The sequence below is a fragment of the Saccharomyces kudriavzevii genome, assembly GCF_947243775.1.
Source record: "Saccharomyces kudriavzevii IFO 1802 strain IFO1802 genome assembly, chromosome: 2".
Lineage (NCBI taxonomy): Eukaryota > Fungi > Ascomycota > Saccharomycetes > Saccharomycetales > Saccharomycetaceae > Saccharomyces > Saccharomyces kudriavzevii.
In genome coordinates, this window is record NC_079273.1 from 228,268 (window position 1) to 246,704 (window position 18,437).

General features: G+C 38.9%; 8 protein-coding genes across 8 annotated transcripts; 3 read left to right on the forward strand and 5 right to left on the reverse strand.

The window, feature by feature from the left end:
* Nucleotides 1-1,859: 1,859 nt before the first annotated feature.
* On the reverse strand, nt 1,860-4,202 carry NTH2 (alpha,alpha-trehalase NTH2; the record flags this gene model as incomplete). Its single annotated transcript, XM_056227937.1, has 1 exon — nt 1,860-4,202. The coding sequence occupies one exon, from the start codon at nt 4,200-4,202 to the stop codon at nt 1,860-1,862; it is 2,343 nt and encodes a 780-aa protein (XP_056085999.1).
* Nucleotides 4,203-4,632: 430 nt separating this feature from the next.
* Nucleotides 4,633-5,493, reverse strand: RER2 (ditrans,polycis-polyprenyl diphosphate synthase; the record flags this gene model as incomplete). Its single annotated transcript, XM_056227948.1, has 1 exon — nt 4,633-5,493. The coding sequence occupies one exon, from the start codon at nt 5,491-5,493 to the stop codon at nt 4,633-4,635; it is 861 nt and encodes a 286-aa protein (XP_056086000.1).
* A 240-nt stretch (nt 5,494-5,733) lies between these two features.
* Nucleotides 5,734-7,155, forward strand: COQ1 (trans-hexaprenyltranstransferase; the record flags this gene model as incomplete). The annotated part of the gene is made up of 1 exon (XM_056227959.1): nt 5,734-7,155. One exon carries the CDS (start codon nt 5,734-5,736, stop codon nt 7,153-7,155), a length of 1,422 nt encoding a protein of 473 aa, XP_056086001.1.
* Nucleotides 7,156-7,295: 140 nt separating this feature from the next.
* Nucleotides 7,296-8,597, reverse strand: GPI18 (GPI-anchor transamidase GPI18; the record flags this gene model as incomplete). Its single annotated transcript, XM_056227970.1, has 1 exon — nt 7,296-8,597. One exon carries the CDS (start codon nt 8,595-8,597, stop codon nt 7,296-7,298), a length of 1,302 nt encoding a protein of 433 aa, XP_056086002.1.
* A 238-nt stretch (nt 8,598-8,835) lies between these two features.
* RCR1 (Rcr1p) lies at nt 8,836-9,477 on the forward strand (the record flags this gene model as incomplete). Its single annotated transcript, XM_056227981.1, has 1 exon — nt 8,836-9,477. The coding sequence occupies one exon, from the start codon at nt 8,836-8,838 to the stop codon at nt 9,475-9,477; it is 642 nt and encodes a 213-aa protein (XP_056086003.1).
* Nucleotides 9,478-9,922: 445 nt separating this feature from the next.
* On the forward strand, nt 9,923-11,416 carry UGA2 (succinate-semialdehyde dehydrogenase (NAD(P)(+)); the record flags this gene model as incomplete). The annotated part of the gene is made up of 1 exon (XM_056227992.1): nt 9,923-11,416. One exon carries the CDS (start codon nt 9,923-9,925, stop codon nt 11,414-11,416), a length of 1,494 nt encoding a protein of 497 aa, XP_056086004.1.
* Nucleotides 11,417-11,685: 269 nt separating this feature from the next.
* DSF2 (Dsf2p) lies at nt 11,686-13,872 on the reverse strand (the record flags this gene model as incomplete). The annotated part of the gene is made up of 1 exon (XM_056228003.1): nt 11,686-13,872. The coding sequence occupies one exon, from the start codon at nt 13,870-13,872 to the stop codon at nt 11,686-11,688; it is 2,187 nt and encodes a 728-aa protein (XP_056086005.1).
* Nucleotides 13,873-15,678: 1,806 nt separating this feature from the next.
* Nucleotides 15,679-17,319, reverse strand: FLR1 (Flr1p; the record flags this gene model as incomplete). Its single annotated transcript, XM_056228014.1, has 1 exon — nt 15,679-17,319. One exon carries the CDS (start codon nt 17,317-17,319, stop codon nt 15,679-15,681), a length of 1,641 nt encoding a protein of 546 aa, XP_056086006.1.
* Between the last annotated feature and the right edge of the window lie 1,118 nt (nt 17,320-18,437).

An 18,437-nucleotide genomic window follows, 5' to 3' on the forward strand; every position in this document is an offset into this window, starting at 1 on the left:
AGCAACTGTTCTTGGCTTCCTTCAATCAACAAACGCGTAAGCAATTATGTGGGAAGCAGAACGATATATTGTGCCAGTTAATCAAGAAAATAAAAAGATCCTTCATTTTTAATTTAGGTTAATTTTATAATGGACAAAAAATGCTTGGTTTCATTTTATATCTTTTCGCATAAAATATTTAAATCAACAAATAGTTGAAGTTGCACGTTCTCGACGGTTTTATAGAGTATTCTAGTTGTCAAAAAAGCTCTCTACCCACTTCTTTCTTTTGAAAAGTCTCACTAGATATGTAACCCCCCGAGTCGATCAAGAATAAAGTTGACTTAACTTGTTCAAACTAAAAACAAGATTACCCTTTATTTAAGTGAACAAGTAAAGAAATATTTAAAGTCTCCAAACAATCACTCATATCCGACACGATTCCATTCATAATTGCATCTAAAGTTTTGGGTAACCAGGTAAGTTTGACTATACTATTCTGAAGCTTAAAGAGCATCAAGATAGTCCTCAATCTTATTTATAGAATGGGAAGGGCGGTTGTACATAAAATGACATCATAAATACGAGTAGCACCGCACATAAGTGCTGTAGAAAAAAAAAATAGAAAGCACAAGTCCTTCCTTTACTTCACCACAGGAAAACCTCCTAAATAAAACATGAAAGACTCAGTGAGTGCGTGTTTAACTATCACCAATAAGAAAAATGATCTTCCTTAAAAAAATGATCTTCCTTCTTCAGGCATGGGCAATTAATAATTATAAAATAAAAATAATAAGTCTGGTCACATGAAATTTTTAAAGAAAATATTATTGCTTGAATAAATTTTCAGGAATATTTTATTATAAAACATTTTAATGAAAAAAAGTATTCAAAGTGTTTAATTTCCGAATAGATTATAATGTTTTGTGACAGTTATTCAAGATTTTTCGCTTAGTGGATAAGGAAAAAAAGGTCATGCGCGAGGGCGTATCGACATACCTTGAAGTATGCTGAATTTTAGAGCAAACTTCAAAAAGTAAAGCTCGTATATTTCTTCTGAATGAAACTCTGCCACATAGAATATACTTTAACATTATGGCAACACAAATAAGCCCAACAAAAGCCAACATCTTCAAGCGTGAGCACGATTCTCCGAACACTTATTGACCTGGAAATGATGGAAAACTTCCGCTTAAATCGTTAAAAATCACATTATCGATCTTAAAGGTTGAGTTTTGTTGGAACAAGTAGGTTCATCATTATTCACATGAGTAAACATCATTACTATCTGAGGTATTCAGATTGTATTCTAAGGTGGTATTTCGTATATGCTACACAGATGTCGTATCTTTAGTAGAATGAAGGGATGCTAAACGAGCTGTTCGAAGAGTGGGCTTAACTGAAAACAAAGATCCATTGATTGAACGTCAACTTGGAATTTATATATAAATGATATGAGTCGTTACATTGAACTTATAGTAAATTCCCTAGTTTATTTTTATGTTGAACATACTTAATATGTCCAATCGGCGTGTGTTTTATATACCTCTCTTGTATAAGTATAAGAAAGATTTCTGCTTTTATTCTCAATTAATACTACTAATTATCAACATGTTTATTTTCCCCACAGAAAAAAGGGCTTCAAGTTTTAACTGCTAAATATGGGACGCTCTTTTTGGACGAAAGCCGATTACAGTAATAATTCCATCACTGAATTCTTTAAAATATTAGAGATTAAACCCTTTAAAATCTTTACTATGACGAATAAACATTATCGAAAAATAGTAAATTTTCTTGCTTATTATTGGCCTCGCCTTTTGACTGCCTACTGAAAAAAGAAAAACTTAACAGATACTTAACTACACATATTATTAAACTTATTAAAGGTAGTATATTTTCCTTTCAGAGGGTTTCAAACTATTGAAAAATGGCACTGGCGGACTACAAGCAGCGAGAGCTCTTCTTGCATGGTTGTTCATGTACTTCAACCCGACCAAATAACTTGTGTTCACCCAGCCGAAACCTTCAGTCGCAACGCCTTTAAAATCGGCACCTTGGTTGCCATATTCCGCATCAACGCGATGGGGATCGGTTCCTCTTGTCACATCATATTTTTCAACAACCATTCCATTATAGTCAACAAATGACTTGGTGATCATGTACAACCACCTATAAGCTAGTCTTGTAGCTATTTGTTGATAACCATATGCAGATAATCCCCTCCATGCCAATATCTGGTGTGGCGCCCAGCCAAAAGGATAGTCCCATTGTCTGATCGGCCTATCAATAGATATGGGGCCTCTTGATTTCTCTGTGCATGCAACTAATCCACCGAGCATTTCCAACTGAGGAAGAGCTTTTTCCACCGTGATTTTTACTTGTTCTTCGGTGGCAAGACCGGCCCACAAACTCCAAAAAGTTGTTGCTGATTCATATGACGTTCTACATTTTAGTTTTATATTATAGTCGAAAAAAAAGCCCGATTCTTCGTCCCACATATACTCATTAATCCTGTCCTTCCTTATTCTAGCTAACTGATTCCAGTGCTCAGAATCGGTCACCGTTCCATCATTCTGATCTTCATATTCATCATCAAAATATTCCTTGATAACGTCAGCAATATCGATTTCGTACTTATAGAGTAAAGAATTCAGATCAATTGTTGCTAAATACGCGCAAACACCTTCAAACCTATAGGTTGTGTCATGCCCTGACTCCCTCACGGCACGATCATGTAAGAAAAATGCGTCAAGTTTGGGTTCTTTAATGATACCCTCGTTATAAAGGTACCTGAGCTTTTCTAGAGAGACATTGTACTTCTCAGCGTATGGTAATAATATGGTATCGAAATGGTCAGGTTCAGTTTCTGGTGGGATACCTATACCATCAGGATGGTAACAAGATAGCCCAGTGACAGGATCCAACCTGGGTCTCGAAGTCCATACTTCTTTATATTCCTTGATAGCAGCTCTGAATGCCCGTTTCAAAAATTGTATAGCACTTGGATTGTTTTTGCCTCCAATTTTTTCAAACACAAGTAGTGCCATATCAGTCAGGAAAGGAGGCTGAGATCTGCAGAGGTAATAGCTTCTGTTAGCATTCAATATCTTACTGTAATGGTCAATTTCAAATATAAAGTGCTCCACCATTCCTCTCGCAACATCAACCTTATTAGTTTCCATGAGCCCGAGTGCCATTAAGTACGAATCCCAGCCATACAACTCGTTGAATCTTCCGCCAGGTACTGCATAGGGATAACCAACCAAAGATCTTTCACCAGTGGATGGATCGACATGTTCCTCCATGGCTAGTGCTAACAATCCTGGTGTATCATTTAATGATTTGACGTATTCTGGGTTAATATCCTTTGGCAAATATTCTACTTCAAGTTTCAAAGATGGGTTCATTTGGGATGCCTGAATATAAAATTCGTACTGGTCTGGGCAATTATATGGAACATAAATTCTTGGATTTTTAGCACCTGGCGCATCTATTTTTGAGTCGCGAGCAATCTCCGCAATATTATACAAATCAACTCTTCTTGTCAAACTATTCCAAAATTGAGTCGTTATCAATCTTGATAATCTATCAACAGGGTTTTCGTTTATACGTGCCTCATCCAGAAATATTTGATGTCTTCCAAAGCTTTTCGCAATGGTCAATTCCTGCAACAAGTTGGAAAGCATATACGTTCCTCTAACGTTAACATGTTTGAAACCGTTAGAATTTGCCGTCCCGACTTTTATGACTTTGGGGCCCGTATCTTCTATGGTAATTTGATGATTTTTATCGGTATCTTCGCTAGCCAGTAGCTCATCTAAAGCCAGATCCACATTATCAATATAGAATCTACGATTACCTTTGCTACTAAGGAAACTATCATCTTCGGAACCCCTTCTTTTCAAGGTGTAGTCCTTCATACCGTTTTTAAAATCTGAAACTTTATTAAAAACACTCATTGTTCTAGTTCTATTGAGTCTGTGAATTTTTGACTGTTTTCTAGGGTCTGTTACTGGTCCATAATAGACTTCTGCGTTGGAAAATGGATCAAAATACTCATGCATAGAGGACAACCGCCGATGGTGCCTTCTAGTACCTTGTTGGCCCTCTTCTTTCAATGGTCGTTGCTCTGAACCACTTGTAAGCGGCTCTACATTATCTTCACCATTATTTCCATCGGACGGTGGGTTTATTTCTGTTACTTTTGGCAAAAAGTCTACCATTATCTGAACTATATGCAAGTCCCCTTAATAGATTAAATATAGATTTACACTTGCGTCAAATGATTTTTGAGGAGAGAAGAAATATATAAAAAAAAAATGAGTAAAATAGAATATTAATCACCCAACGGAAACAACTGCCCACAAGCACGAGAAGGTGTAATATATACCTTAGCATAATTTTGTTCCTAGAAGGTGATTGTGCATCCTATCCGCTTTATATAATTCAGTGGAATTGGCACGCCGCTCGGAAAAATTGTTTTTGAAATTACCCCGCGCGGAGATTTGCATTAAAACTCTATAAAGGTATGCGTGAATTTCTATTCAGTTACTTATTACTACTAATTCTGATTGTTCTTTTGTCAATCCATTTACTTTGTTCATTATTCTATAAATATTTATGCCATGTGGTAAGGAAAAAAATGCAGGGCTCCTAATTTAACTTCTTTTCTTTCAAGTCGATGGAGTCCTCGAGTGTTTCCTCGTCGTAATCACCTTCCTCTAATCTGTACTCTTTATTCAAAAAAGACTTGTGGAACGAGAATTTTAATAGGATCCATGCCATCCGTATAGGTCCAAACTCTGGCCATAGGCAGTTCAATAACTCGATACGCACGCCCTTACTGGATGCTTGCCATATTAAAAAGTCACTTAATCTGGAAACCCCACTTGTCCTGATCAGTAAATCTAAAGGCGGAACTCCCGCTGTGTAGAGATGAGATTCTAATGTGCTTTCATCTATAATGGCCCCTTTCCTATGCTGAACAATTGATTCTTTCATAGCATGCAAGATTTCATCCCTGCCCGTATATGGGAAGCATATGTTTAACGTAGCTCTTTTGTTGTTCTTCGTGGTCTCCACAGCCACTCGAACCTCTTCCAACAGGGACTTATCCAATAATGAAAGATCGCCAATGATTTTAATGCGTATCCCATACTTGCAAGCCAACTCTCCACGTTCTGTAATTTGTCGTATCCTTTCCCGCGCTAAAGTCATCAGTGATTCAACTTCACGCGAACTTCTTTTGAAGTTTTCAATCGAGAACGCAAACACAGTAGCTGTATCGACCCCTGCTTCATAACATAGTTCCAAGATCCTGCTCATACTAACAAATCCTGCCTCATGGCCCTCTTTCACATCCAACTCTCTCTTTCTGGCAAATCTTCTGTTCCCATCCATAATAAACCCAACATGTTTGGGCACACAGTTAGATGTACGCAAAGTGCGCGAAAAAATGTTTTTGGTCCACTTCAACACGAATGAGTGTCCAGGTATACCACTTGCCGTCTCCATTCTTTCTTTATATCTGTGTTTACCCCAATTGGGCTGTTCAAGTCTTATTGAAAGGTGTCATTATTACGAGAATTTTTTTTTTTTCATTCTGAGTATTTTGTTGGCATGTTTTGGAAAAGCCCGAGCGAGGGTAACAGGTTTAGGGGATTGAAAGATTGCAACAGGATACATTATAATCTGTCTAGATCTTCTAACGTGTAAGAGCAGTGCCAGCCAGGTCGGATGGAGTACAGTAAGGTGATGTTTCAAAGGTCTGGAGCTGCACATCACATCATGCGGCTTTCGCCTCGAAGATGCCGCTTTAAATCCTCATTTGCTGTTGCTCTGAACGCCGCCAGTAGGCTGGTAACCCCCAAAATTCTTTGGAACAACCCTATATCATTGGTCTCGAAGGAAATGAACACTTTGGCCAAAAACATAGTCGCTCTGATTGGGTCTGGCCATCCAGTGCTTAACAAAGTTACTAGCTACTATTTCGAAACAGAGGGTAAAAAAGTTCGTCCCCTGTTAGTCTTGCTGCTTTCAAGAGCGCTCTCAGAAATTCCTTTGACAGAAAGAAACCACGTGAAGATAGACCATTTAGACGTTCCTGAGGATCCCATTTACTCTAAACCTAGTCAAAATCAACTATTTCAACGTCCTGTGAATAGCATTTCCCCACTTCATATACTTCACGGTATCAAACCACTAAATCCCCTGACAAAGGGCCCGGAGCCTCTGCCAGAGGAAGACTTTGATAAAAAGAGAGGTATTCTGCCCAAGCAGAGAAGATTGGCGGAGATTGTAGAGATGATACATACTGCATCTTTACTTCACGATGACGTTATTGATTATTCCGATACAAGAAGAGGAAGACCAAGCGGTAATGCCGCTTTCACCAACAAAATGGCTGTATTAGCGGGTGATTTCCTTTTAGGAAGGGCAACAGTATCAATTTCCAGATTGCATAACCCTGAAGTCGTGGAACTTATGTCTAATAGTATTGCGAACCTTGTTGAGGGTGAGTTCATGCAATTGAAAAATACTTCCATTGATGAGGACATAGATACTATTGAAAATGGTCACAAACAACTTCCGGTTCCTTCTAAAAAGCTGGAAGTCAAAGAGCACGAATTTCGAGTTCCAAGTCACCAACAAGGGCTGCAATTTTCTCATGACCAGCTCATAGAAACTGCATTTGAATATTACATACACAAAACGTATCTAAAGACAGCTTCTTTGATTTCCAAATCTTGCAGATGCGCTGCTATATTATCTGGTGCAACACCAGCAGTTATTGACGAATGCTACAACTTTGGTAGAAACCTTGGTATATGCTTTCAACTCGTGGATGATATGCTTGATTTTACAGTCTCTGGGAAGGACCTAGGTAAACCATCAGGCGCAGATTTGAAGCTAGGTATTGCTACTGCTCCAGTTTTATTTGCATGGAAGGAAGATCCATCTTTGGCTCCACTGATTTCACGTAATTTCTCGGAGAGAGGTGATGTTGAAAGAACCATTGCTTCTGTCAGACTACATGATGGCATAGCGGAGACGAAAGCACTAGCAGAGGAATATAGGGACAAGGCATTGCAGAATCTGCGAAATTCTCTTCCTGATTCCGATGCTCGATCTGCCTTAGAATTCCTAACGAATAGTATTTTGACAAGAAGAAAGTAAAGCCTGAAGAAAACTGCCTAAACTGCAGTGGGAAATGAAATTGAAGTGCTCATAAATATCACATTATTTTATAATTCTATATGTAAATAATTTTTAACTTCTCAAAATGAGGGGAAAAAAAAGCAAGCAAGCAATATAACTCAGGCAGGTGGTAAAAAGGCTGCAAATAGTACTGTTTGCAAAGGTATCCAAAATGCTAACCAGTATATGTAAAATTTGACTATCTTATCGTCACCCTTTGGATTTTCCATTTGTTTTGGATCCGAAGTTTTGACTAATCTATCCGCCAAATACCAAAGGTGCAATGGTATAAATGAGGCTATACGATTCAAAATTTGGACGTGGGCAAAAATGCATACTGTTACGACCAATACTCTGGTAATCCACACCAAAGGCTTCAAATTATAGGATGGATATATTTTGCTAAAGTACATGGAGGAATAGACTAGAATAATAATATTCGGTACAGCCAACAAAAAATTTGGAAGATTATTCAGGGTCCAGTACTTCAGAAATCCAACTTCCCAATAATGGCCCTGAATGTAGGAATATAGAGAAGTCGTTGTGATGAAAAGGTTTGGAAATAATTGAGATTTACACCACTCGCCTCTTTGGGGACAAAAGGTCCTATACGGTAGATAATATTGCTGATATATTAGCGCAGAAAGCATCAGCAATCCCGATAATAAAGGGAAGCAAATCGCCTTTACTAGTCTTCTGTTCTTCGTTAGTTCAATAAGGTCAAAAACAAAATAAATTCCAAGCAAAATACAGTTTGAACGATTCAGCGATGCTAAAGTGAAACAAATCATACTGATAAAAGAATAGGAAAACCAATACCTCCATGGACAATCGAATTGGCCTGAGACAGGTATAGAAATGGAGCTTTCACGACTCAAAATACCAATAAATGCTAAGAAAAACGACAATGGTTCAGAATAGATGCTTGTTAAAAATCCAGCAGCACTAGTCAAGAAAAATAACAGCGATGTCTTTCTAGCGATACTTTCGGAGAACTGTGACTGTTTTTTACTATGGCTGAAGGTTTTCTTGGTTAAAAAATATAAGACAATCCCTGATAAGTAAAACAGAACATTTTCCATCGCAACAGCAACTTTCAAGACATGGTAAATGTTTTCACTATTGCTTTTGGTGACCCATCTTACGAGGGAAGACCACAGCTGAGAAAACGCGTATTCATGTTCAAATTGAGGCTTCCCATTTCTGGAAGTCATATTCTTGATGAAAAAAACAGCATCCCATGCTAGCAGTTTATTCCAAAAGTATTTGTTCCAATAGCTATTAATTTCAGTGGGAGAAGAACATAGTTCATTCAATAAAGGAGCTGTTGATGTATCGAACTGCCTAACTGGAGTCAAAAACACCAACAGGTACTGTATTGAACGGAATAGTACGAAATAAAGCGTTAAGCCTGCTAGCATCTTCAATTTTGGTCCCGTTCCGCCTCCTTTGCTTACAGCCTCTCACTTTTATGCATTTTTTTGGATGATGGGGCTTACTTTTTTTTTTAACTAAGCCTTGAAAAACGTTTTGATTAAAAGGGATTTTCTATTTTAAGTATATAAACGACCGGCAGGAAGTTTTTACTTGAAAGGCACCTCTCAGCTCATTGATTGCACCCCGTAGATAACTAAGACTAAGTTAAACCAAGATCGGGAGATGGGACTCATTTCATACAGAGATGAGACGGTAAACCTGGCGAAAAGAGCAGACGGCAATAACACTGGCAAATTTGTGAACAGTTATTATTCTTATGGTTCCTCATCATCATGGCAATCACAACGGTGGATTTTGTTTGTGATCGTGGTTGCCGTCGTATTACTTATTGTATTATATACGTTTCTCGTCAATAGGAGAAGACAGAGGACTGGGCGTGCTCCGATAAGAGGTACTGCATGGCTAACGCCGCCTTCATACGGGCAATCTCAGCAGCAATATACCGGAAATGTACAGCAGCATACAAATGATTATGTTCCTGAATATACAGAAAGAGCTAACGAGCATGATCTTGGATACTACGATGAGCGGGGTGAATTTCACCCCAATGACAAGGCTGCATGCTTATCTTCCCCGCCATTGGTACAAGAATGTTCATCAGAATTCGACAGCTCTTTGGAAAGACCTCCCGCCGCAGTGGTTCATCAGACTAGTCCTTCAGACATGGTTAATGATTTAACAAGGCCAAATATTGGGCAAGTTCCAGTTGCAGGTAACGCGGCAGAGCAACTAGAAGGGTTTTCAGAGGTGAATGGGACACAGGAAATAACTCCACCGGAGAGGGCAAAGACGAATTCAAAATAATCAACCAAGTTCTTTTTTTGCGATTGTAATTTCGAAACAGTTGCGAAAAGTTTTTAGTACCGTTTTTTTTTTGCTCAATCTTCCGGAATTTTTACTTTAATTTCTAATCTACTTCAGGCCTGTGGTCGTTGAAGTGTCATAATTTATATTCAATACACTTTTTAATCTCCAGATATCATTTTATCAATAGTAAATACACTTTCCAGCCCATTGCACGGCGTAGTGATAAAAGGAAAACGCGCGCGGGATTGTCCAAGGTGGCCAATTGGTTAAGGGAGACAAGATAACGTCACATCACATTAGTGATAGAGCGAGGGCAGTATATAAATACTGGATGGGAAATCCAGCTAAAACTATTTCACTGCTTGTCTACTGGTTTTCTTATTCTACAGTGAATTGAGCAAAAAAGCAACCGCACTAAAAGTAATTATATATACCAGCTAACATGAGCTTGAACAAGTATTCCAAACCAACTTTAAACGATCCTAACTTATTTAGAGAATCTGCCTATATTAATGGCGAATGGGTCAAAGGTACGGACGAGGTTTTTGAGGTGGCAGACCCTGCTTCTGGTGAAATCATAGCAAGAGTTCCTGAACAACCAGTCTCTGTGGTTGAAGAAGCGATCGATGTTGCTTATGCCGCCTTCAAGACTTACAAAAATACATCGCCAAGAGAGAGATCTAAATGGCTCAGAAACATGTATAATTTGATGCTTGAAAATCTGGATGATTTGGCTACAATCATAACGTTAGAAAATGGGAAAGCCCTGGGAGAAGCTAAAGGGGAAATCAAATATGCAGCTTCGTATTTTGAGTGGTATGCTGAGGAAGCACCTCGTTTATATGGTGCTACCATTCAACCTTTGAATCCTAACAACAGAGTCTTCACTGTCAGGCAACCTGTTGGAGTATGTGGTATAATCTGTCCTTGGAATTTTCCAAGTGCTATGATTACAAGAAAGGCAGCTGCTGCCTTAGCTGTGGGTTGTACAGTACTCATCAAGCCAGACTCTCAAACACCACTGTCTGCGTTAGCAATGGCCTACTTGGCTGAAAAAGCCGGCTTCCCCAAGGGTTCATTTAATGTTATCCTTTCACACGCCAACACACCAAAGCTAGGTAAAACTTTATGCGAATCCCCAAAAGTCAAAAAAATTACTTTTACTGGTTCGACAAACGTCGGAAAAATCTTGATGAAACAATCTTCTTTAACTTTGAAAAAATTATCATTTGAACTAGGTGGTAACGCCCCATTTATTGTCTTTGAAGATGCGGATTTGGATCAGGCCTTGGAACAAGCCATGGCTTGCAAATTTAGGGGTTTGGGCCAGACCTGTGTGTGTGCAAATAGACTTTATGTTCACTCCTCTGTAATTGACAAGTTTGCCAAATTACTGGCAGAGAGAGTCGGCAAATTCGTAATTGGTCATGGTTTAGATCCAAACACTACTCATGGTTGCGTCATTAACTCAGATGCTATTGAGAAAGTCGAAAGACATAAGCAAGACGCCGTTGGCAAGGGCGCTAAAGTTGTACTTGAAGGTGGCCGCCTACCCAATTTGGGGCCTAACTTTTACGCTCCGGTTATATTGTCGCACGTGCCATCGATAGCTATTGTTTCCAAAGAGGAAACTTTTGGTCCACTATGTCCAATTTTTTCATTTGACACTATGGAGGAAGTTGTTGGTTATGCAAATGATACTGAATTTGGTTTAGCAGCATATGTGTTTTCTAAAAATGTCGACACATTATATACTGTGTCCGAAGCTTTGGAAACTGGTATGGTCTCATGTAATACGGGTGTTTTCTCGGATTGTTCTATACCATTTGGTGGTGTTAAGGAATCAGGCTTTGGAAGAGAGGGCTCACTATATGGTATTGAGGACTACACCGTTTTGAAGACTATCACAATCGGTAATTTGCCAAATAGTATTTAATGCAATAGCTTAATAACGAACAACACTTATAATAGAAAAGTGGCTCTTCGGTGATATATAAACCTACTGCATATGTACATTTTCTTTATCTACCAAAAAAAAAATTCAAAATGATGTGAAATTTGTGGAGAAAAGGTATTCAAAACAATTTTTGAAACTATCTATAAAAAAAATCCATGTGTATGTGTCTATGAGAATATATAATGAAAAAGAGAAGTTGCTGCCCTTCTGAATGGCTTCATAGGCTATTTTTAAGTCGACCTTTGCCTCTATTTCGGGCCTTGTTTCATATACTTTTCCTTGTAAATCCAATCTGAACCTATCAAATTCGCACCCTTTTTATCAGCTATTCTAAACCATGCAGCGGCTCTTGCGAGGTTCTTTTTTTTTATGTTTGAAGTCTTGGACCAGATGGTCCCGCTTAAACACATGGAGTCTACATGACCTAATATGGCAGCTTTCTCTAAAAATTTCAAACCTTTTACTTCGTCTGGACGGTCCACTCCAAGGCCCTTCAAATATGCCATGCCACATTCATATAAGGCGGGGGCTGTTGGTTCGGGTGCATTATCAGGGATATCCTCTATCGAGGTTAAGTTTAGTGGGTTTATATCCAAATTAAGAACTTCAGCGGCAAAGTATTTAACGTCAGTGGCAGCCATTAAATACCCCAACGAAAGTTTCAAGTCTTTCTCCACTCCGCAGCCATGTCGTAGGGCTAGCCCATATAATAGGAATGCAGTTTTGTTACCACACATGCATGCTCTTTTCAGTCGTTGTGCAGATTCCTCTAGTTTACCTTGATGGCGCATGGTAATTGCCAATCCTATATGTGAAGATTCATCATTATCACAGGGATCTTGATGAAATTCAAGTTTTCCGCAACTGTTTGTTGCATTTGATCCTTGCTTTTCGTGATGGAGGATGTCCGTACATTGAGTTGAATTATTTACTGTGCCATCCAAAGAAAGCGTCCTTCTTTTAACCTTCGGGCGATTAGGCTTGTTTGATTGTTCCGTGAGAGCATTTGACTCATTTTTTTTTGAAATTTTTTCCATTGTATGGAAATCTGAAAATGTTCTCAAATGGGTCCTGTTTGAATGTGTTTTACTATCCATTTTTCTTTTGGCAGCTAATTGTGGTGATGACAATGTTTTAAAGTGGAATACAGGGTTTGGAGGGAAAATATATTTAGCCAAATGGGGGCCAGAATTATTAGCAGTAGATGGGGCTGGAGGCAATTGGATATGTTCGTCAAAAAATTCCAACGAATTAGTGATGGAGCGAATCGGGCTTGAGGCTTCGGATTCAAGGTCTTTTTTGTTCTTTGCCCTTGGCCTAGGAGATTTAAACAGTTTTTTTAAGGAGTTTAGTGATGGCTTTTTCTTATGAGTTTTATACGGTGGTGTTGGAGGTGCCGAAATGTCGTTCGTTAGCGTACTGGGTTTTGTTATTGTGGAAGTGGACGAATTAGACCGCTTAGGAGAGGGCTTAATGGGAGTTGTGTCATTTTTAGTCGTTCTGGCTTTTGCGAATGATGAAGATTCGCTTTCTAAAGAGGATTGAGTTTTTGGCTTTGATAGTTGCCCAACGTCAGAAAATGAGGTGTTGGTGCTTGTCGAGCTTCCATTCCGATAAAGACAATTATTCTTTTGCGTAGATATGAATTCGTTAGGGCTACTTTGCTTTTCGGGTTTGCAATCATTATTTATCGATTTATTGATATTATTTTCCGTATTATCGTTATTACTCTTGCTATTATTATTTGATATTAGCGTCGGGTAAAAATGGTGTAGTTTAGTGTTTTCAATTCTATATTTCTCAAAGTTGAGAGCATTTGGAGCATTTGTAGCGATATCATTCTTATCAAGATTTGGGTATTTGTAATCATTTTTATTTCTGTTCATTTGAGGATTCTTGGCATTAAAAGTTCCAGAGTCATAGTCTTCTTCGACGATGTAAGAATATCTTGATTTCATGGGCAGATGTCTTTCCACTTTACAGGAGGAGTATTTGCCTCTCAGATTGGAGTCTTTTTCTTTCAGGCTGTCTATGATAAGGGAACGATCTCTAGTTTGCATATACGTTGGGGAAGGATTGGTTCTATACCTTAGTGAAGGGAACTCCGACGCAGGCATACATAACGTGGGACCAATTGTTTGTGACAGTTGTGAATTCCTCGAGGCATTTTCCTCTTCTAGCAAAGCCTCCTGCAGAATGAGTTCATCTTCCAAGCTAAGGTCTAATTTATCGAGAAGCCTTTCAGTAGTCCGAATGGATTCAAATGAAATGCTACTTTTATTTGATTGAGCATAGCTAAATTGCGAATCCATCGATGATTCGAAGCTATTGTTGGGTGGTGGGTTTTGCGAAACCTCTGCAGAGCTATTTCTTATTTGTTGATTCGTACTTTCTATTCGGTCCGTCCAAGACGTGTTCTTTATGTTCTGATTCATTAATTTTTCGTGTGACGTAAGAGTCCGTTTGTTTTTCTTGAATTTTTAGTTTTACTCGAGGTTCCTACTTCTATATTAAGCATTGAGCTTAAGAATGTGCTTTTTGCAAAGATCAAGCGGAGCAGAAGAAAAAGGAGTTGCTGGAGAAGAATTTATTTTTCTTGCTCTGTATTTGGTACAATAGAAGGCTCTTGAAAGCACGATGGCAGATAAGGTGATTTGGTAATCAAATTCAGCAACGATTGTGCTTGCTGCTGCTTCTGTTTTCTGTTTGCAAAATTCTGGGAAGCTGGTTTAACGCTTAGAAACTTCCGCAGTCCGCGTAAAGGTGCAGTGGGGCTCGAGGAAGTGGCAGTGGGCGCCCACGGAGTGTTCTGAGGGCAAGGATCTAGCGCTGTGTCCACGCACGACGTGAGACGCGTTAATTTTTTCCAGCTGTCACCTATATGTTTACGGTACGTTACGCAGGCTAACAAGTGCAATATAGATGGAGTTGCCTGGTGGCTGGTATTGTGATATATATTGGGCTTTCGCTCTTTAGAGCGCCTTGCTTTCTCTCTTTCATTAATGGGAAGTAAACTTGCTAATTTTGTATGGCATACCCGTTTTCTCTGCAAACATTATGCCAATTTTAAGTAGTTTCCTGATTTTTGCAGCTTTTCCTGCATCCCCCTCCTATTGTCTAGCTAGATTGCCTTATGTATTTCCATAGTTTCTTTTCATCCAATGAAAATAGATTTAGTGATAATTAAAAAGACAAATTCAAGGTGTCAAGCAATTTCAAGAGCTACTGCAGACATTATGTCTCCGTTGGATGGATTAGAGTTTTATCCATCTCTGACGGTCTTGACTTCTTCGATTAGGACCTTTTTTTCAAGAATAACTGAAAAAGAAACTTCCTGGGACATCAGTCAATCGCGGCTTTCATTCGTGAGTTAAAACAGTCATCCGTAGTTCCTTATGGCTATTTCCGCGCTTCACATGATTTGAAGTTAAAAGCCATGCCTTGATGTATTGTACTGTGTGAAATTTAAGCAATCGCATATTTGGAAGTTCCTTCCAGAACTATTCTGAAAACTTGAACAATTAAGTTCCGTCGTAGAACCTTTTCCTACCTATTATTACTTGTTAAGCGAAATCAATGACTCATATCGTGACCGGATCACAACAATATACGGATTATTCGTTTTAGTCTGTTTTCAACGACGTGTCTTACTAATATATCTTCTGCAAAGATGTGTGAATTTTCTATGAGTGCATATAGGCTACGCCATTCTTTATTAGATACTGCTACTGTTTTAGCGACAGTAATGAAGCAGCAGCAGAGGTGGCTTCACCAGGCAGTCCAGCTTTATTGGCCGCTCAAATGGCAAAAACATGCGACACAGCAACAATCGATGACATTTAGGGAGCATTTTCGTTTTAAAGAATTTTTTGACTTACTGTTGGAATTTTTGCATGCGCCCAAACGTTAATGGGGGAAAAAATATCCGAGTTGATTATTCCCATTAATAGAAGACCACTGAGTTGTTGCTGTGAACGTCAGCAAAAAAAAGTTCCGTTTTAAGCGCTATTCACCTGTTAACGTAATCAACAGCCGTTCTATCTTCAAGGGTTTCATAATTTTATGGCTACTAATAGCAAACCGGAAAAGTAGCTCTGAAGATGACTCTATATAAGAATGATGACAACATAAAGAATGCTGGTTTTAAGGCTAAATTAGAAATATTTATAAGGGAAGATAAAAAACAAAGTAGAATATTATAATTATGGTATATATTTGATATGGCAAGAACAGCTTTCCTTCTAATCTGCATAAGAAGACTTGGCGCGTAGTGACGGTCCATACTTATAAAGTATGAATGGGATGGTCGCTAGGCCCAGAGTGAAAAATCCCACCAAGGACGAGCCCCATGCGACTGGATAGTTCTTGATAGCTAGATTGTCATACATTGCTTTACCGAACAATGGGAAAGCAGAAGCGAATGAGGCACGACAAAAACCATTGCCAGCAAACACAGATGCCACATACTTTGGATAACATGTGGCCAAATATGCAAAAGTAGCCTGGAAAATATTGAAGACAGCTAAAACAAAGAAAACCTCTGAGATGACAGGTAGGATCCAATGCACTTTAGCAGTCCAACCGAATAAGAATAAAGAGAAAGGCAAACACCAGCAAACACTCATTGCCACGATCAAAAAGGCCTCTGGAGTGAAAGTTCCATTCCTAAAACGTGGCACAATAATTCTCATATTTAGGATACCGAATAGGCCATAAGCAAACACACATCCAACGCAAAACCCCATATAGGCCAATCCTACTTCAATCAAACTGAAATGATAGATACCTACAAATACAATGGGGAAAGCTTCAAAAAATAAGTAGAAACAACCGTAAGCAACAGCGATATAGAGATCAAAAGCTAATATAGCCGGTTCCTTGATAATCATCTTGAAAGGTCTATATAACGTATTGATCAAAAACGTTTTGGTTTCAACTTCTCTATCTAGTTTGTCCTGTTCAGTGTAGTATCTGTCATCACCAGTTTCCTTTCTCAACTTCATAGCACGACGGTACAGAATGTTGTGATGTTGTGTTTCAGGGAAAAAAAATGCTAACAAGACAAAAGTAGCAGCACTTAACCACATCAATAGCCAAAAAATAAACCGCCAATTTTTGGCTTCGACCATAGCAGCACCTAGCAGGGGGGCCAAGATTGGTGCAGCAACAGCACCGGCTGACCACATACCCAGAACCAGAGGAACCATTTCTGGTGAAATTATATCCGCTACTGTACCACCACCAGTAGCTAACGATGGGCTGCATAATACACCACTAATAAAACGCATGACAATTAAACCTCCAATGTTATGCACAGTGGCACAACCAATCTGGAAAATCATAAAAAAAAACAAAGTCACCATATAAAGATTGAGACGACCGTAACGTGCAATCTCTGATAGTGGAGAGAATATTATGGGGCCCAACCCATAACCAAGGACGTACACGGAAAGATTTAAAGTCGCCACCACGTGACCTACGCGAAACTCTTCTTGAATATACTCTTGGCCAGGCGTATAGATGGAGGAACCCATGTATGTGACGCAAGTAAGTAGCATTATCTGGGCCACCACCCATGATTTCTTTACCAGCGGCCAATTTTGGGGGTTTTCAGGGTCAGCTGGTCCATTCCAACCAACAAGAAAAGGGTCACATTTCTCTATTTGTGAACTACTAGAGTCTGGACCGGTAGACGACTCGGAACACGATAGATCAGGACCGCATTCTATATCGTAGTCAGGTTTCTTTCCTTTTTTGTCATTATATTCTTTCTGTCCATCATCTTCACGGGCCCTCTGCAAAGTTTCTATATTGGCAACTATACCCAAATATTCTAAGAAGTCAACGACAATAGTGTGTTTATAGGTTGAAGTATATCCCATATCGAAGATTGTTGTTGTACAGGCAAACCTTTGACAATTTCGTCATAGTTGTAAGACAGGGTGAATAGCGTATATACTCATCCTCATAAAATGCTGTTTAAATACAAATTCGTTCTCTTTCTTGTCTTGAACTTTTCTGACTAATACTTCTATCCATTAGTCAGAGTTGCGATGTCAATTGAAGCATGTGCGCAAATGGATGAGATCACTTTCATTCTTCACATCGTTATCGTTCCTTACCTAAGCAAATATCCTTTTTTTTCTTTAGTATTTCTGTTAAAATACTACATTTTACTCTCTTCACAGCCCTTCTCGGAAGAACGTTTTTGCGGATTGGAGAGAGGACGCGCAGGGCATCTTTTCGACTTAGTAATCATCACCGCAAGGAACCTCAAAGAACCTGCTAACATATAAAAGGGCTCTTTCCGCGGATAAGCGCGGAAACGTTTGTGAGCCGCTGGAGTCTGGTATATTAGGTTTCAGAAATGGTGTCAATATAAAGTATCTTCTTTACTCTTGCTCTTGCTCTTGCTCTCGCTCTCGCTGTAGCAGCTATGATCACCTGTTCACCTCTCTATCCATGCTCTATCCCTTTTCCCTAAGCTGGAGTAGCGTCTCCTAAAATTATTGCTCGTTTCTCTGAGTATGAATATATTCTGTTTTCTTGGGACCCTCTCCAGACTATCACCTTTCCGTTACCGAAACTCTGTCCCAATCATTGTATGATATGATTTCACGTTACCCATACAGGACACTTCTGAGAAAAGGATCTTGCATTCTTAATTGCCATTGCGAATTCAGCTTATCAAGAAATGTAGACACGTTCTGTTTCATCAATCATCAATCCTTCTTCTCAATATTAAGTGTATATAGTGTGCACTCTTTCTTGTTTAAGAGTCCTTTACCTTTGTTTATAATTTTTTTTCCTTTGCTCCTATTTTTCCTTTGTTCTATTTCTTGTTAACTTTCCCCCCTCGTTTACACAAATATAAACACAAAACATAAAATAAACAAGTAAATAGCAAGGTCCTAAGAATGTTCCATCACCAAGAAGATGTGGTATATGTTCAAGGGAAAAAAAAATACTATACAAATATCCAACTTCGATTTGGATAGAA